The 20052-nt window shown below is 39.8% G+C and overlaps 1 protein-coding gene across 13 annotated transcripts in view; it reads left to right on the forward strand.

The window, feature by feature from the left end:
- Cadps (calcium dependent secretion activator) overlaps nucleotides 1-20052 on the forward strand; it is a 456343-nt gene that overhangs the window by 307000 nt on the left and 129291 nt on the right. For 10 of the 13 annotated variants that reach the window (XM_059274215.1, XM_059274209.1, XM_059274213.1 and 7 more), the window contains 2 exons: nucleotides 11513-11649; nucleotides 14827-15014. In XM_059274215.1, coding sequence (XP_059130198.1) covers nucleotides 11513-11649; nucleotides 14827-15014 — 325 coding nt within the window. Of the gene's footprint in view, nucleotides 1-2822; nucleotides 2835-11512; nucleotides 11650-14826; nucleotides 15015-20052 lie in introns of all 13 variants that reach the window. The other 3 variants (XM_059274214.1, XM_059274212.1, XM_059274218.1) reach the window with 2 other exon arrangements.

Here is a 20052-nt window from a genome sequence, read left to right on the forward strand (position 1 = left end):
TCTTTCCAAATGATTTTTGATTCTCCTGAGGTCATTTCACTTTGCACCCCGTGTCTGTATTCTGCCATCTACCTACAGTAAGAAAAGGCTCCATGGCTTGTGATTAGCCCTACATTTCTTCACTAATACAGGGAAGAGAAAGGACATCCAAGGGTAAAGCTGAATGGAGAGATAGTGGGATAAAACATATACTTGGAGCATGCAAGACTCTGTCCTGAAACTCAAGCATCACCCCCCACAGAAGAATTTAAAAGACCCACAGAGGCTGTTGAAGAGGGATAACCCTTTATAGAAATATACGAGGTCCAAGAGTAGAGTTCCCCATGTAGACAAGATTCATTTCGTTCTAAAACTGAAGTGCAGGTCTTTGGAAACCAATAGAGAGGATTCAACAGAATGCACAGTGACTCAATACATGTCACAACCCCTATTTAAAATGTCTTAGATGGGTCATCTAGGAAATCCTAAAAGGTCAGACTTAGGGATAAGAAGATCATCCTTGTAGAGTCTATGGTATAGATTATACAAGGTAGTCAAGACAAGTGAGATAGTATATATGTGCCTATAAAATTGATCAGAACCTGGAACAGTTCACCTTCTTCTCTGGTGACCTCTTAAACTCTGCCTAGGAGTGGAGGAACTTCAGGGAGTATGAAGTGCCTTCATAGCTACCTGGCTCTCAAAGAGCAAGGCCGCCACACCCAGCCATTCCAATTGCTCACTACAGGAGGCTCCTTTCTCGCAGACAAAAATGTGAATGACACTCATTTAATTGTGCAGTACCCAGTCTTCCCAGATGTATCCAGTGGCCCTGTGATAATGCAACCCAGTGAGGCTGGTTTTCATGGCCCTACTGCTGCTCTTTTGTCTCTGGAGCAGAGCCTCCACACTGCTTCACATTCTGTCTATTGCAAGCACGGTACCAGCAGGGTGCTTCTGTTACCCAGACTTAGAAACCAGCAGAGGAAGCCAGTGAAGACGTAACCAGCCCTTCTTTGGCCCTTGAGTATTTGTAGTTAAGAATAAAGAAACCCACAGGGAAGATCAGAAAGGGGACCAGGGCTTTGCATTCCATGGTGTCACAAGGCAGTTATGCCTGGCAAGCACACACACACACACACACACACACACACACACACACACACACACAAAGCATGGCTTTGAGCAGGGCTCATAAGACTTAGTGGAACTTGCTACAGAATGGTCACAACTGCCTGTATTGTCTCAAACCATCTAACAGGTCAAGCTTTGTGTGGGGGAGACCCACCTTCATTTGCTTGAGGCTCCCTTACTTGTAGCATCCCATCCTGTGTCCCAGAAACTCCTCAGTATCTGGAAAACTGAGCTATGTTGGTCACTGAGGACTGCAAAGCAGGAGAAAGGAAATATTAATTCTAGTATAGTTCTAAATAACAATCCTTGGTCATTCACGTACATTGAGTTGATTGGTTTTGTTTACGAATCATCTCACAAATGAACACAACCACAGGTTCTCTAGCTAGAAAGAAAAGGAAGAAAGGAAAGATAAAAAGGAGAAAGTAAAAGAAAATCAAGTATTGCATTTTAAAAGGGTTTCCTTAAGTTCCAAAAGGTCAGGGTCATTGCTGCATACCTGACTGCACACGCCTAATTAAATCTTGGTTCTGAGTATTTGTGAAAGTCCTGCCCATTCTTGCCAGCCGCTGATCTTAATGATTTTTCAGTGACTTCACTTGGTAACTGCTGCGTCAGAATTTACATAGCCAACAGAAGCCACGTAGAAAAGGGAAGCCACATAGAAATGTTTGGGGACGGAGAAAAACTAAGACACACTCCAATCTTGTCCTGCCGCTGTCTGTTCCAGGGAATCTTGGGAAGGGGACATTTTGTAGTTTGGGAGACTTTTAAGAATCTGTGTTTTGGGGTGTTTCCAAATTCAGTTTAAATGACTTCTTGAGGGCAGTTGGCATTTTTTTTTTCAATCTCAAAAGTTCAATTTTGAAATGAAAAGACACGTCTAAGAAAGAGTGGAGTGGAGTATTGATATGGAATTGATAAAACTGGGGACAATAGATCCTGCTGTTCATTTGTTTGTGATTCTGCAAAGATCTGGGGAGGTTCCCTCAGCCTCTCAGACCTTTTGTTCTTCCGTGGTTTTTATTTTGTGTGTGTGTTGTTGATTTATTTTTTTCCATTTTAGTTAAGTTTGTTTTTATGAGTTGGCACCTAGTTCCACAAGTTGTTTTTTGTTTTTGTTTTTGTTTTTGTTTTAAACAAATACTTGTAATTCTCCAATTTCTAAAGCCAATGTTGCACACTTTGGATACGCCCAAATCTGGAGTTGAGTATTGCCACAGTTCACTGTGCCAAGTGGCTACTCATAAAGACATCTTATTCCTGTCAGTGGGTATTAGAGAAATGATACAAAGAAATAATACAATTCTCATTTGTTGTGGGGTGGGGAAAAAAGGTATGTTAAGCTTTGCCATTTGGTTAATGATTACTGAATATAGTGCTTACATTTGGTTGTTTTAATGTCTGTTTCTCAACTAACAACTGTTAACTACATCATGCACCCCAGAGTTGGATGCTGCTGAGAACTGCTCTGTTTTTATCACCACAGAGATAATCTTCAACAGTTAGGGGGATTTCGATTATTGTTGATTTGGGGGAGGTTGATTTTTGTTGTTGTTGTTTTGTTTTATTTTAAGTTTTCTTGTTCAATCTTTGCTCAAACCCAAGAACTGTAGCTTCTAGGCTAGAACTCCTGTCTGCTTTCCTGAGCCTTGTTGCTAGTCTTTATGTTATTCTGGTTTGTTCCTTCTTACCCTGCTAACTTCTAGCTGGACTGAAGGGTAAGTGCTCCCCCATAGCTAGCACAGCTCAGATAATCTGACTCGATTATCTGACACCTGCAATGTGCTTCCTCTCTCCTCTTCAATCTCCCTCATGTCTAGACTTTGTAGTACAACTCTCATGTTATTTTCCTGACCTTAGGTTTGAAATGTAAGCTTCCATACTGAAGCTAGGATGCATGTCATGTGTGCATAATTGCCTCCTCTCCTTGGCTTTCATATTGGCATCAAATGAACTTTCGAGTAAAGCCAACCAGGAACTTCTGATGTTTTTCATTCTAAGACTATTAATGAATATCACAATGAAATGGCCAGCAATGCCATTGTTTCATGGAATCCACAGTTACCTGATTGCTCAATGCCTGAAAACAGATCATTTTGCACTTTGACACAATGATGTGTTGTTGTTGTTGTTGGTTCTCCTTCCCCATTCCTAAGATTAGAATGGTCAACTACCAATGGTGTGGTCACCATGGATACCATAGCAGATAGAAAGATGAGGTAGGAAATCCAATGATCTTAACTGAGCAATACTTGAAATTGCAAGCTACAATTTAATAAATGCATTATTTGAGCATTAGAGAGCTCATTCAACTTGGCTTACTGGTATACCCTCAAATAAAACTCATTGAGTATTAATTCTAAAAGCAGAGCTGTAGTACATGGTCTATGCACAACAGTGACAAATTAAAGACACAAATGAGTCCTTATACTTTCTTCACAAAGGGTTTTGGTCTGGGATCTCACAGTGCAGAGGAGGATTTTGAACTCTCCTCTCAGATGCCATTCTACTCACCCCCAAGAACAATGACAACAATAACTTCTTCAACTTCATCTGTATTTCTATTTATTTTCTCTAAATGTAGCCCTCTAAAAAACAGAAAAAAAAGTGATAATTTAAAACTTTAGAAAAATATTTCTCTATACTACTGTTAACAAAAGAGAGTTTGCAATTTCTTTATTCATATGGGATCAAGCTAAGTAAAGTGTGTTGTGAGAAAACTTGACATTAGAGGGAGCTAGACAATTTGGTCAAGAGAGCAGGCAAATATGTGTTTGAGTTCTCTGAATGCTACTTTAGAAGACTGTAGGTCATACCATTCCTCCTGACCATTTAACAGTAGTCTTTTCTTCTGATTTTTTTGTTTGTTTGTTTTTTTAATTTGCTTTTTCTCCCTTTCTTTCTCTTTTATTTTGCATAAATGTACCCCTGGCTAGCAGACAGATGTTTTCCACCACTCCCAGAAGATACTTAATTTTACTTTCCCTTCTTTTGAATGTCTGATGGGGCATCTAAAAAGCTTATTATAGAGTGGGCACTTAGTGGGACTGAGGACTCTGCTCAACTTTTGTTTCCAGAATGAGAGGATGGATGCCTAGGTGACTGAATGAATTCTTTTCTGAGCGAATTTCATGTATTTGCACAATGCACTGCTACCCTAGTAGATTTTCTAATAGTTATTTGCCTTGTTTTCTCTAGTTTTATTTTATGAGATTTTTGCTATATCTTCTATTGTCAACTTGCAGTTACTACATTGCAGGAATACAATACCAAAGATTAATTCAGTATCCACTTAATTTGTATGGCCTTGTACCACACTACAAATCATTCTTCTTATTGTTAAGAGTAAATGGCTTCTGAAAAGGACTCTATAACAAGTGAGGTCCAAATATTTCCAAACACCATAATCCAATCTAAAGAGAACATATTAAATTAAGTTTCATTTTTATTGACTAACATTTAACAGATTATTCCCTAATTGTTTGAGTATTATCACATCAGTAAGATACATTATTATTCAAATATAGAAAATTTATCTCTGCTCATAGTAAGGAATATAAAATTAATTAATTGAGACTATAATGATCATAGCAGGACAATTCATTGAAAATGTAGTAATTGCCATAGGGAAAATTGCAAAGCACTTATTATTTTGGCTTGAGATTATTGACCAAATAATCTCTGTTGTGATGTGATCATTACTCAAAGCAACTGTCTTACAAAGAATTACTAGCATTGAAATAAATGTTCATGTTTACCCTCAATGGTGTTTTGCCATGGTAGTTTAAAAATGCCACGTGACCCTTGGCCTCCAAAGACAACATCCTCTCTCAACCATTGGATTGCTCCAGTCAGAGAAAAAAAAAAAATGAAGTTATTTCCCAGACAAGTGGTCCGCTATGAGCCTCAGGACAGCAGGCATGGGAGGACCAGTCTCTTGCTGGGCACAACACTCCCTAGTTCCTTGACTATACCAAGAAAAACTCTTCTAGAAAGCTCAGTAAACAGCCAGCTGCCATCAATCATTGTCATTTCTTTATTTCATGTCTCCTGACGAGGCTGACTACTGTCATTGCTCGTTACTGTCCAAACCATACATTTACTCTTGCACTGTCAAGCAGATATGACATGCACACATTTTCCATATAAGAACGATACAAAGTCACCTTTTAATTTACAGTTGGGGTTCATAGATGACTTTCAAGTTACATTAGCTATTCTCTTGCCTCTAGCACCCATCAGGAGCAACAAGATCCTGTGTGTGCTCTAAATTTCAGAAATAAAACAGCCACCTCTAGTTTATCATAGAATGGTTTCCTGAGAGAAAAGAGCCGTCTTAGATAATTTATTAATAAGCTATCATAATTATGTTCAGCAGCAAAATTCATTCTCATTTGCCCACGAAAATTTCCAAAATATAACATTACAAAATAAAGATATTTATTTGCCCTTTGTTTTCAATCCCTGAGCTGTGGTAATAATAATGGGAAATTTTTTTTAGTTCAAAATTTAAAAACTATATTATCCATTCAAGCAAAATGTATTTATTTGAAATACACTGTAAATATATCTAAAATACAGTTTTCTGAAGTAAGATCATGTAAATATGTTTTCTATTAATATAAGGTATTATGAAAGCTGTTACATATTGTTCTAGTCATATGAGGAAAAAAGAAAGAGAATATCAACCTTGAACTGAACCCAGACATCATAACCAACTAAAGAGTAACATAAATGTCAGGTAGTCTCTTGGGAAGTATTCACATGAATTTCAGTAAAGGAGATTAAATGAGGATATGAAGTCCATAAAATGATAGCACTGTAGGAAACAGTGTTTTTAAAACATGCTTTAAATGTCAAACACAGTTTTTTCTGGGCCAACTTCAGGTAAAGGTTTGGATGAGTATCCACCTGTAAGCACACCTGCTTCTGAGCCTGGGTCCCTCGGGCTGTCTGTGTGTAAAAACTCCACTGGTAGTACTGAAGTTTCCTAGTGCCGTAGCGGTACCAATAGCAACTTTATTCATCTAAGTCTGACTTGAAGCCAATTTCCTATCCCACACCACAAAGGACTTTAAACACCCTTACACAATTAAACCTTACAGGCTGGCCAGTCAGCATCCTTTGAAGGCTGTGTTGGATTGCACTCTACTCATGTCGCCTACAAAACCACATGGCCCACTTTCAGAACATTTCAAACCTTCACAGACCAATCAAGACTTGGGGATAACTTCCTGAAGCAAAGTCTGGGAAAGGTGAAAGTTAGCACTGAAAATCTACTAAATCCTAGATTTTTAAAAATTACTTCATATTAATAACCTCAGCAACAAAAAGGGTTAGTATGTATGCATCCCCCAAAACAAGCAGTATTCCAAACATCACTGGAATTTTACAAAGATTCAATAGCTTCCTGATGCTACTTTGTTCAACCTAACATTCAAATTCATTTTCATTCTCTTGACACATGTCAAACATTGGCAAAGGCAGTAACCCCAGTGTCCTGAGTTCTAGAACTTTTTCTCTGGGCTGTTTTCCCTTGGTGGTGCCAACATTGGAGTTTTCTTTTTCTTTAATCCACCAGTTCTCATTGTTTGCACAAAGAGAAATGGAGTTGCAAAGAGCATTTGTTTTTCGTGTTCAGTGCTGTAGGAGAACAGACTGGGACAGTGCAAGAATGATTATATGGTGTTGCTTGGGAAGCGCCCACAAGTTCTTTGAAACAGAATTTGGAACAGCTGGACCACTGCAGTGTTTTATTTTAAAATAGACAACATATGTAATGCATATGGTCCTAGACATGTATGGAGACACAGGCAGACAATCTGAATGGTATCCAAAGACACCTGCACCTAGAATTCTGTTTCCTTCTATAAAATTTTCCCCTAAGAGCACATGTTCCCACTTTTGGATTTGAGAGATGCCATCTGAATCCCCATGTGTGTGTCTCCTTAATAAAGCTAGTGGGGAGTTGCCTGGGATGGAGGTGTCAGAGTCACTCGCTCAGTTAATAGCCACCTGCTAAGGACCTGGTTCCTGGAGGAGCTAACAATGAAACAACAGATCATGGAATGCTCTCAAGAGGCAGACTACCTGCTCAGAGATTCTGCTGTGTGTATATGTTCTGACACCAGAGAAATCAGAATGGAACCCAGAAAAGCCAAGTACAATGTAGGAATTAGTTATGTAGGGACATGGCAGAATTATAAAGTAGAGAGATAAGGATGGGCTGACAGTTTCCTAAAATAATATAAAGAAACAAGAAGGTATGGACCACTAGCTATAAATACAGAGGCATCTTTGACTCACTAACAGCTGAATGCAAACTGGCTTTGCAAGAATTAAGAAACCTGCCTGTTTACTCCTAGGTAACATTTATCGAGTGCCTTCTGGACATTTATTAGATCCCATCAACAACTTTATGATACAGTCTCCAAATGCTACCTTTAATTCATAAATGACAATAAGGAGTCTAAGAAACATTAAACACTTCCATATACCACATACCACACAATTGGTATTCCAACCTTAAATCCAGTTATTATGAATCCCACCCCAACCCTCTGCTGAATTCTGTGCTCTTCTAACTAACAAATAAACTGTGTGCTTAGTGTAACAGTAATCCATAAAACAAAGACCTAGAAGACATTGGGCAGGTGAGATGGCTCAGTGTATAAGGGGCTTGCTGTGAAGTCTGATAACCTGAGTTTGATCCCCAGAACCCACATGATGGAAGGAGAGTCCCGAGAGTCCCAATTCCCAAAAATTGTCTTCTAAATTCAATATGCATGCCATGGCAGACATGTACACATGCATGAGTACATGCATGAACACACACACATGCACACACAAAATAAATAAACAAATAAATGTAATTTTAAAAAATAGAAAGCACTAACTGAAGCATGGGTTTATTTACTTTTATAAAATAAACCCAGTATTTTGACAAGTATGTACCAAGCACTACCTGTATTCTGGGTTGTTCTTTTTTTTTTTTTTTTTTCTTTACCGGATGCTGGGAATATAGCAGAAAACAGAAAATTCTAGAATCCCTCCTTAAAACTCAGGTGTTTGGAGTTGACACCTCGAGTTAGCATTCCCAGCGTCTTCTTTCTTTCCTTTTCATAATATAAGCTGGGGAAACTATTCAAATTAGTCCTGCGAGGGAACCACCCATATAAGCATTCTTGAGTTTTAAGAGCAATTAAGATAATGAGCCTAAATCTAAGTACATGGTAATACTATCTTACTTGGTGGAGCCCCACTCCAGTATGTACCATTGCTTATGTATAGGTATGCAAAGATCCTGAAGAGCACTAAACTGCAGTCCAAGATGGCAGAGCGGAAACAGAAACGTCAACTCGTCTGTCATAAGAGGAAACTGGGGTTCAGAGATTAAACAGTCCCACCAGCACATGACAACTGTTTAAAAATGGAGGCCAGTTGCTGGCCAGTTGGCTTAATTGGTAAAGTACTGGCCATACAAGTGTAAGGAGCCGAGTCTGGATCCCCATTGCACACACGAAAGCCAGTCCCAGCCAGTGCTGGCAGGCAGTGAGAGGAGGGTCTGAGGCTGACTGGCCAGCCAGTCTTGCTGACTCAGTGAGCTCCAGGTTCGGTGGGAGACCTTGGACCTTGACTCAAAACAACTAGTGTTGAGAGCAGCTGAGGAAGATACTCAGTGTCAACCTCTGGCTTTCACATGCATACACATGCAGACACATACACACACACACACATACACACACACACACAAACACACATGCAAATACAAACACACACACATGCAAACACACATACACACACACACACACACACACACACACACACACACACACACACAAACACACACACACAAACACCCCTCCAAGCCACACACATTCCAGTTCTGAATCATTCTCCATGTGGACTAGGAGAAGGAAGAAACAAAAAGAAGGGGAAAGGAGTTTTATTGTTATGGTTATTGTTAAAAAAAGAAAAAGGAAAACACTGATTTTACTCATCGTTTTCTATGAGCCTGCTTTAGACTGTCGGGAGAAAAGGAAGCCATTTTCTAGCTGTACTCTCAGACAGCAATTAGCACAGCAAGCTAGAGTCACAGAGGCCCTGTGACAGGTTAGAGACAGGGAGCCTGTGTCCACGTTTCCCTAGAGGGCCAAATTGCCTCTTCAGACCATTTCCTGAGTAGCCAGAAAAGTAAAACAGGACAACAGTAAAGTATTCAAGAGGCTCAAACAACTGAAGAGTATGACACTTGATATCCATGCCGTACTTTTAACAGCTATAAAAGAGCTGCTGTCTCTCCAAGCTGAGTGACCGGGGTTGTACCATCATAACTGAAGAGCAGTAACTGACTGAGGCGAACCGGCAAAGTAAGGCCCTGGCTGGTTTTTCAGCTTACAGCCTCTGCCGAGAATTCCGAGAGCAAGAATCTGATGCTAGCCAAGCTGCCTGATCTATCTGTTAAAATTGGGAGGCAGGGGGTGGATATGGCTCATGAAGATGTAACAGGATGAGCAATTCAAGTACACCCCACACTTGCTTCTTCCTGAATTAAATCGCCCCAGGACTCACAGCGTAGAGAGGAGGGCAATATCCAGGGAAAGAGGCAGAGAAGGGCTGTCCAGTTGTTACAAGGGTCTTTCCACCAGTAGGGACCCCAAGTAGGAACAAGTGCAAGACACTTGCTTGTCGTGGACCACAAGTAGCACATCCACACCCCCAAACAGCCAGCTCCCCCTGCCCCTAAGCTCCATTGTCCTGACGATTCTGAAGCAAAAGAAAGTCCATAGATCATGCCCCAACCCCAAGTTCTAAGCTCTTCCCCAAGGATGAATCTGAGGCAGCTAATAACAGCAAGGAGTGCTCTTGTGGATCATCTAACATAATTTCTTCACACACAATATCTTTTCCAAAAGCCTTTGCTTTATCATCTCAATGGATGTAAAAACCTTATTCTTCAAATTGTCTTCTAGAGACATGGCTTCTGTGTGTCTTGGGCATAAACAACACATCATATTCAAACACTGACCACTCACTACTCCTATGCAAAAATATCAGAGATTTTAAAAATCCCACACTAGGAAGGGTAGAACTGACAAGCTATGTATTTTTGTTCAAATGATAGCAGAAATCACTGAGAAGTCAGGGTGTTAAAGTCACACTGCTACCACAAACCAAGCTCACAGGCATATCCTGAGCATGGGAGGGGAAAAAAAAAGAAAACCTCCCTGGGATAGAGGCCACATAGGAAAATATTATTCAAATACCCTCTCAAGTCAGAAATCAATTTTCCCTTTGCCCTGATTGTTTTGCTGGTTCCTGGCAAGTCCCTGTATCCCAGTAAAATGTTGCATGCGAAGAGATAAATAAAATCTTGCTTGATTTTGCTCTGAGATTCCCTCTAATTGTAGTCTGGGTAGCAGGAGAGTGAGTGATGTGGAGTGAGCTGATCTCTTTCCCATGAAAGACCTTCATTCCTACCTCTTTAGGATTTTCTTGGTGGCACTTGAGCTGAATTCTCTGAGTTATTTTGCCAGCTAAGGATAGCCTATTTTAGTTACACATGTTGAGATTAATTAGTTAGCCCTTAGGAGGTTTTGCCTACAGCCTTCACCCTGCATGGAAAAGTGTGAATACAAGGAGACTATTAACTCACAATAAGTGGCAGACCGCAGCCCTCACAGGGCAGTTTCTGTTTGTCTGTTTCATAAGCTTTGCTAATGGAGTATGTGCCCCACAAGGCAACATCCTTGCCTATCCAGCACTAAATTCCCATTTAAGTTACTCTCCTGGTTTCAATCTTTAAAAACAAAAACAAAAACAAAAAAAACAAAAAAAAAAAACTTTTAATTTTGGAGGGTTGGGAATCAAACCTTTCGTGACACCAAATTGGCAATGAAAATTTGGAAGGGAATGACACAAATATTGTCACTCTGCTGAAAACCAGCATAAGCCTTTTTCTAGATAATTCCAATAAGCACTGAGAAATTGCTCTAGACACAACCACTGGAATGGCAGAATCTATTATAAACCTGCAAAGCTAGCTAGCCCGCTCTCAGCAAAGACCCGATCTGCTTTCAGTGTTTGGTGAAATGCAGGCGAAGTTACGATCTCATGTATAGTTGTAAAGAGCAACACGGAGGCACTGGAATTGTGATCATTTGATAAACATATTGATGCCAATATATTTTTGCCTAAATGCAGTAAACTCACCAGTAAGTGATGCAAGTTGACAATGGGGGGTGGGTCAAAGACTATCTTTGGGATATTGGTGGGGGGCAGCAGGGAGGCAGCTGATGTTCACAATGCCTAGTGAATCCTGTGAATCTGAAATGTCAAAAAAAAATGTGATGTGTTTCTCTAAATTGTGTCTCTCTCTACATGTGTAAATGAACAGACGCAGATAGAGCTCAAAAGCACGGCATGGATGAATTTATCTCTTCCAACCCCTGTAACTTTGACCACGCTTCCCTCTTTGAGACGGTGCAGAGGCTGACTTTGGATCACAGACTTAATGATTCCTATTCTTGCCTGGCAAGTATATCCTTTGATCTACAGCAATTGAAACATGACATTTTTAAAAAATCAAATATCCCTCTACCTTTATGCCAGACTTCTCCCTGCTCCTGTACAAAATCCCTTTATCAATTATAAACACGTCTTCAATTTTCTGCGTGGTGATAGTTTTATTTACCCAAGAATCAATCTGAGTCAGAGGAAGTGCTCACAAGAGATATAGCCAATTCCCCAGCCACCCAATCTTAGCTCCCCCTTTTCAGCTGCTATGTGAGAAATCTTCCTAAAGGGGTGGTTGAGCTTGGCACCTGCTCATGATGAACTTATAAAAATTGCCGGATTGTCATAGAGTTTAAGAAGCCCCACCCTCTCTATCCTATACCTGCTACCCCTAGCTCATTAAGGAATGCACTGTTTTTGTGTCACTTTTAGAGATCGAAGCAGTTGCTAATCCACTCACTCCACTCTCCAGAAGCCTAATGAGTTTGGCTTTGTTTATTTGGGTGCACTTTTTCTCTCATCCTCAGAACCTTCTTCACCCTTGAAGAGAACATTTGAAAGATGCAGTAGATAGTTTGAAGCCTAGCTACCCAGCAGGGTATTTGCATTCCCTAAAATCCCATTTTAAACCCTGAGTCAAATTAGTTCAGTTTAAGGACTGCTGTTACGTATTTATCCAATTTTTGAAAACACACTTTTGGTTTGCGATGATCAGGCCCCAAGGCATAACAAAGACTTTCATTTCTGTCTGCAGACTATAAATTATGACTTTGTTTCCTAAAGGTAAATATTATTAATCCCACTTTATAGACAGGAAAGAAGAGGGAGAAATTACCACATGATTTTGTGCAGAGGGCAATTCTTGTCCTTGACTTCAAACATAGAAGTTAACGTATTTATGTAACATTAATATTATATAATTAACTGGCATTAGCATAAACCCTTATTCTGAATGATTATTTTAAATTCCCTGTTTTGGTGCTTGAAGATATAATGTGTTTTTTTTAAGAGGTTAAAATCATCTTAAAAATAGAAGTGGATTCTGCGGATAATTGATTAATCTATGGCTCATAATAACACATTATCTCATGTTGAGAACCTCTTCATTGGAAACTCTGACTTTACCAAATTGGAAAGAAATACTGTGTTGACTTAAAAAAAAAATCGCTTACTTTGCATTGCGAGGCTATTTTTCTCAAAAGGATTTCCTATTATTATCTATTTCTAATTACATTTATGAAGATCAACATAATCACCCCTTTTCCATAGGAATTCTGCACACTTGATGATACTTTGAGATGTATAATTTTTAAGACTTTTATTTATATCAGTGTTCAAAAACAATTTTTTCATTTTGAAATTTACCATGAAGAATTCATAAATGCCCTCAAAAGATTAAACTAGAAATGAAATGCTGATGCCTGTCTCCCATCAATCACTATAGACTTAAAAATATAGTCTAAAATAAAAAAATAATAATTGTGAGTTAGCCAAAGCAGCTCTCTTCCCCGTTTATATACCTAGTTCTATTAATTAAGGCCAGAATTTCAGAAAATAACAGAAATTTAAAGGACCTTATCCCCTATCTCTATATATTCCATTTTTCTCATTATTACAGTCTTTTTTTTTTCAGTTGGTTTTGGAGACCGACCAGCAGGGATACATAAATTTTTCTGTGTCTTCGACTCAGTTCCTAATTGATATTTCTTCAACTCTTTTCAAAGCAGCTATTTTGGCATCTACAAAAGACTTGGTGTCATCTGAGTCGTAGAAAATATATTTTAATCTTTCACAGCAGTGTTGTCTCTAAGATTTAGCATTTGGGGTAGCAGATGGAGTGGCAGAGAAGTTGCCTATAGGGGCAGCCCACTGCCTCGACTACTCTCCCGCCCTCCGCAGTAACTTATCATTTGAAAGAGGAAAGATGCCGTCTTCCCATGGATACCTCACTGCATGTTGTCAGTCGAAGATCCTTAGTCCCTAATACATGATTAGAGCCTTGCAAAGGCCTCCCCCCCAAACTCCTTTGGCCTTTCCCTGTTCCACATCACTCTTTCCTCTCGTCCCTTCTATCCCAAGCTGCAGTAACACTCAAAAAACAACTCACAAGAGACCCTAAAGTAAAGTGAAGTTTGTATTTAAAACAGCCCAAATTTCCAATTTAGAAAGCACTACCTAAATTGGTTTATTATTGCTTCAGATAGCACATAAATGAAACAATATGGTTTCATTTTAGACTCTGTCCACATTGACCAGCAATACCAAGTCACCTGACCTTTCTAAGGACCTGTCTTTCAAATTTCACAGCAGAGGCAGTGGTTTCTACCCATCATGCCACTGAACTAGTATCAGAGACTCCATCTGGATTCTCTTTTATAGCAAAGTTTGACTGGTCTCACAGTAAGCAAATAAATACAAAAATACAAAAAATAATTACAGGGGTGTGGGGGGGGAACAGAGCTGTAAACCCAGTTGCGAGAAATTCTTCTCTTATGTTAATCAAATCTGATTTGTCCTTGGAAAACTTACTCTAACACTAATAAGTGCTGTGTTATTATCTTCATTTTAAAGTGTACTGAAAAAATTCTTCTAAGGTGTAAGGATTTACAAAGTTTAGTTTTTATGTAAAACAGCTTAAAAGTTCCCTTTAGGCCAGAGCACCTGGAGTAGACAGAGCTGGACTGAGTCTAGTGTGTACTTCAGCGTCCTTATCCAGATTCCCTTGGTGTGGAGAAAGACAAAATGTGCTTGTCCCATCTACCTCACTGGCTTACTGGAAGGCTTAACTGAAAGTTTTTGTCAAGCAGAAAACATCTCCCAACCCACAGCACTGATATCACAATTTTCCCTTGCCGGACTCTGCCTCGCCTTCACCCCAATTCTCCTCTGAAGTACATGTTGGAGCCCTGGTAATTCGCTTTTCCTAGAAGCATGCTGTTTTGCTTATACAGCACTACCAACTACAAGGAAATCCCACGTCATCCCTGAACTCAGTTAATTCACCCACCTGCAGAGCAGGAATGACAGAGTTCCAGGAGGGTCTGCTGCCAGGGTTAAACAGAGGGCAACTGGCATACCATCAAAGAGTTAACACTGGCTGTTTGTCAGACCCTTCCTCCAGCTGCTCCTGCTACTAGCAGCTCTCCAGAAAGCTACTTGTATTTAAAAGAAAGCCTTTCCTTTATTCCCCTACAGGGCTGGTTCAGTCCTGGCCAGGTGTTTGTATTAGATGAGTATTGCGCTCGAAATGGAGTCCGAGGATGTCATCGGCATCTCTGCTACCTTAGAGACTTGCTGGAACGGGCAGAACATGGCGCCATGATTGACCCCACGCTTCTCCACTACAGCTTTGCCTTCTGCGCATCGCACGTCCACGGTAACAGGTAAGCATGAGTCCAGAGGTATTCCTACCCTGGTAAGGAACTTCCAGTGATTTATGACTTCATTTACCCAATGGTACATGCTTACACTGAGGAGGGGTGGGTAACAGTTTCCTTTCCTAGGGGAGCCCCTGAGGTAACTCAGTCTGGTACTAATTGTTGCTGGTGTTTTGGTTGTTTGTTTATTGTTTTGTTTTGTTTTTTTATCAGTGAGCCTGGTTGGTAATTAAATCCCCTAAACTACAGTTTTCTGATCTATAAAATGGGAATGACAGTATTCTCATGGGATTGAGGAGATGCTTATGAACATAAAGAATTCAGCTGAACGCCTAGAACTTGGCAAGAAATTGATCACTTCAGGAGTGTTCGATGGTTGCCTAATGTCAGGCTCTGGTTTACACCCTGTATACATGATGAAAAAATAAAAACTAGACACCATACCAGGGAAGATGCATTAAGAAAAGGAATTAAATTCTGGGTAGAATTCAATACGGAGCATGACTCAGATGGAGTGGCAGAATGGCGGGGGGACCTCCCTGAGGGGATGATGGTAGAGCCGGGAACTGAAGCATGTGTAGGAGCAGAGTGGTTCCAGGCAAAAGGAACAGCATGTACTACTGGCCTGCGAAGAAGGAAGCCAAGCAAGCGCATTGCTAGAGCTGAAACAAGATAGGTGAAGCTGGAAGCCAACATGCCGGGAACACTTAGAATACATCCTCAGAGGTGGGAAGAACGTTGACGATCACAGTCTAACCAACCCCCTCAGTTTGTAGGTTTCATAGACAGGACCAGAATGTCAAGTCGCCTGACTCTGTACTAAGAATTCTATTTCTCTAGACTGGAGAGCTCCTGGAGGGGGGAAAAATCCATGTTCTGAATAATGCAAAGAAGCAAATAACTTAAGAACGTTGCCATTTGGCTCTAGAGGCATGGAATAAATTTCCACACTGCCACAGCCAGCTTACCATCTCAATGTATGTAGCCGCACGTTAGTATAAAGATAAGTCTACAGTATTCCAAAGCATCCCTGCCGACAGCCAGGGGAGGCAGCAGAAGACAGCTGGGTGGCTTTGAAAAACAAGCCTCAGATGAGCAAGTTGTCACTCTGGGGAAATCCACGTGGGGAAGAAGCCAGTCCAGGCTACCTGGCTTTGAAGCCAGGGTTGTGTCAGCCCTTACTCATCTTTGCAAGCCCCGAAAGGGGTTTGTTCTGTGCTTTTCCTGTCTCCAGTACTGATAGACTTTTATGAAATGCGACTCTATCATTTAGAGCTGGATAACAATAACATTGTAGCTTTGAATATTTTAATAGACAACAAGATTATATTCATATCCTATTGTTATGGCTCCATAGCCCAAGACACAGCCTTTTATTTACATAAAAGATATTCATGAAGACTCTGATACCTGGGTTGGAGCATGCATAATTCTGATTTTTATAAATATGTACACTTTGATGACTATCTGTTACAGCCTCTTGGATTGAATTCTTTATAGAGGGAGAGAGAGAGAGAGAAGTTGCATTATATTCTCTGGGTTGTCACACTGTATTCTACATATGTTACTGAATAAGAAAGTGTTATAAAATAATGAAATGTTTTTGTAAACTCCCTGGTAAACATCATCATGAATTATGATACACATTGTCTGGGTTTCATATTGTAAGACTGCCACTTGATTCACAGTTAGGTTTATACATCTTGTCGTGGGAACAGTTTTGGATTTCTTATTTTCTTTTCAGTTCTGATTTTCCTTATGCGTTTTGCATCTCTTTTGCTTATTATTTTAGTTTGAATGCATTTGCCTTTGCTTTTTGATGCTTCCTTTTTTTTCTTTCTTTTTGTTTGCACATGTGTGTGTATGTGCTCTTGATTCTCCTATGGCTGGCCACCCTCTATGCATGCCTCATACAACCACTCCCTCTCAAAAGTCAACAAATGCATGTGTGTCTTAGTGGGCTGCTACCAAACACAGACTTTCAAGGGGGCAAAACTCCACCTTCTCCCGAGCCAGAGGCTAAAAAAGATCCACGAAGAGAATCAAAAAAGAGAAAAGAGTCCAAAACCCACCCCAGTCAAGAGCAAAAAAGGTAAGAAGCCATGTGTGTATTGATTTGTATTTTCAGCCCTTTGTCTTATGCCTATACCTGCATCCACACCACCATGTCCATCTTTGTAAGCAACAGGGTTTATGCATCCCTTAAACCTGTATCCTTTAAAGGCTTTCAAAGGTGCAGTTTTTCATAAAAGATCTTAGATATGGACAAAATGTGGTATATTGGTAATTTGAGTCAGCTATTAAGTGATTTTCTTAAATGTTTGTACTTGAAAAACTAGCCTACCAATAACCAAACAGACCTATGAGTCAGATTGTATTTTTGTTTGTTTATTTGTTTGTCTTTCTGTCTTCATGTCTAGCTAGTGCTCTGATACCTTACAAGTCATTCCTAATAAACAAGCTATGCTTTGTAATTTTAAAATTATGTTCAAGGGGCAAATAAGATGGGTTAACATCAAATAGGCCTATACATTTGTTATGGATCTATTTTATTAAGCAAATCCTCCCAATATCCACAATCACTTGTTAAAAAGAAACTCATCTGAAGAGTGAGTTATGATAATACACAAAGTAAAGCCCATCACTAGATCAGTGGCTGTCTATGGAGCCACTTATGCAGCAAGGTCACTTCAAGGCACAAAGTCCTAAACTTCTGTTCACCTTATCCTGTTTCTTGACCTTCAACAATTCTTTAATTGGAAAAATGGCACCTTAAAGACCACATTTACTCAATATTCCCAATATTTTTATATGTACTTCTACCTTTCCTTGCCTGCAATTCTAGCCAGGCTTGTCCAAGTTACACAAAGTAATAGGCATGGATCCCATATGCTTCAATGTTCATTTATCCACTACCATTTCTAAGCCTTTTATATGCAATTAACTTATAGAAAGATCCAATGGGCACGGGAACATTTTCTTTCTAGAGAATGCAGCAAACTGTCCCTCATAAGATGCATAGCTAATAGTGAACATCAAGGAAAACCAAGTATCACCTGGTCACTCATCTGCCTCCTGGCAGTAAATAAGGGTGGAGGTAAGGCAGAGTTTCTGTTTGTGTTTTTGCTCTGGTGTCCATGTCCACCTGTAAGAAAACAGCAACTTGCTGCCAGGATCAACACGCTGGAAGGGTCTCTGAAGAGGAAGCCACCATGGCAGCTGTCCAGAGTGCTGATTTTGGACCTCCTATCATCCTCAGAGAGCAGAGAGCAAACTGTCCCTGTAGAAAGGCAGCTCTCACTGGACTGGAGCCCATTTCCTAGCATAGAATGAACTACCCAATGGGATCTTTCCTGTGTGTTTGACAGGATTCATCCCGATGAGTTATATTTTTGGTGAGGTCTGGACATAATTTTGATTGATAGGAGGATATTATTAAATACCCAGTAATGACCAGGCAGGAATAGCCCCAAATGACAGTAGCATTGAGGTCAAGGACTCATTTTAAATCATGTTCCCAAATGATGGGGTTAAATGATTCCTTTCTCCTTGGATTTGTTGTTTCTTTTACACAGACCTGGTGCCTGTGTTTAATAATTTGTGCTGTTCTGTGGAAGTAGTGGTTTTCACACTCGGGGGTGCATATGAATCACAAGAAAGAGTCTGACAAAATACAAAGTACAGGGTACTACCCTCAAATAATTCAGCATTCTTTCATGGAGCCAGAAATATGCACATCCAATATCCCCCCAACACCCAGGATTCTGGGTTCAGATCACATCTAGTCAAGATATTGACTCTTTGGTTACTGTACATTTGAACCACTTGTGGCAAGGGAATGAAAATGATTCAGATTCCTGAACCCGATTTTCAGCCAAAAATGTTCTGGGGAATTCCTACCTGAACCTTTCAAAGTTTAATAATGAGACAATTAAACATGATGAATAAAACAGCTCAAGTGCATTTAATACATATCAAACTTTTAGGCTAATTGAATGGATATTAGTTTGGGCCAACTCTTTAGAACTAAACCCATTTTCTTAAAAGAGAAGGGAACTAAAGGAAAATGTGAGTGTTCAGCTGGTTGCATTTGGCGATCATAAAATCCACAGATGCAAATTGCTATATCTTCTCATTTTTCAATCAGCTCCTAAGATTGCAGTACTTAATTTTCACCATAATATTTTTAGTATTCTTTCTAGATGACATTTAGATCAGCATCACTTTGGTCACTGTCCCACAGTGACAAGGCAATCAAACAGCGCCGATGATCGCAAGTTGCGTCAATGTTCCTTGGATCCCTTTATTATTGAGATTGGAAATTTTTCTCATTTACATTATTATTTAACATTTCTTGAATGCCACTGCTGCTTTTCACATATGGCCTGCATAGAAAGTACATTGTATCAGCAATTAACAAATCCATAATGCCAACCGCCTCAATCCACAGCTCGCTGCATAGATTAATGAGTCTACAGGCAGATGTAAGAGGGCATGAATTCTAAAACATCTCTGAAAATGCATCCAAAGATCTTTTGGGGAGATATGTTTGAAGTCAAGGTTCTGTTCATCCACAGAGACTTATGCATCCTGTGGGTTCAGATTTGAACTCCCTCTCCATTCATTCATCATGGTCCCTAAATCATCCACCCACTTGCCCAAGACAGAAGCTGAGCAGCCATCTCGTGAACTCTTCCTTCCCTCACAGCATGTTACAAATTGATTCCTGGCCCAAGCAATGCTCTCAAGTATCTCTCAAGTATTTGCATTACTGTCTCTCTTCAATGCCACTGCTATAGCTGAGGTCTCTATCTTCTCTCTCACTGACTACAACAGTTGGCTTATTTACGGTGTCCTTGCCTCACTCAATTAGTGTCATGTGGTGGTTGTTTTGTTTTGTTTGTTTTTGGTGAATATTTGCCTAGCATTGAGTTCTATATAATTTTCTTTGTTTCAACCCTATCTCTACCTCTTTGCATACAAACACCATTATGTCTAGTACATTTTAATTCTTCTCCCCAATAAAAAAAAACTGAATTCTACA

The sequence above is a fragment of the Peromyscus eremicus genome, chromosome 9, assembly GCF_949786415.1.
Source record: "Peromyscus eremicus chromosome 9, PerEre_H2_v1, whole genome shotgun sequence".
Lineage (NCBI taxonomy): Eukaryota > Metazoa > Chordata > Mammalia > Rodentia > Cricetidae > Peromyscus > Peromyscus eremicus.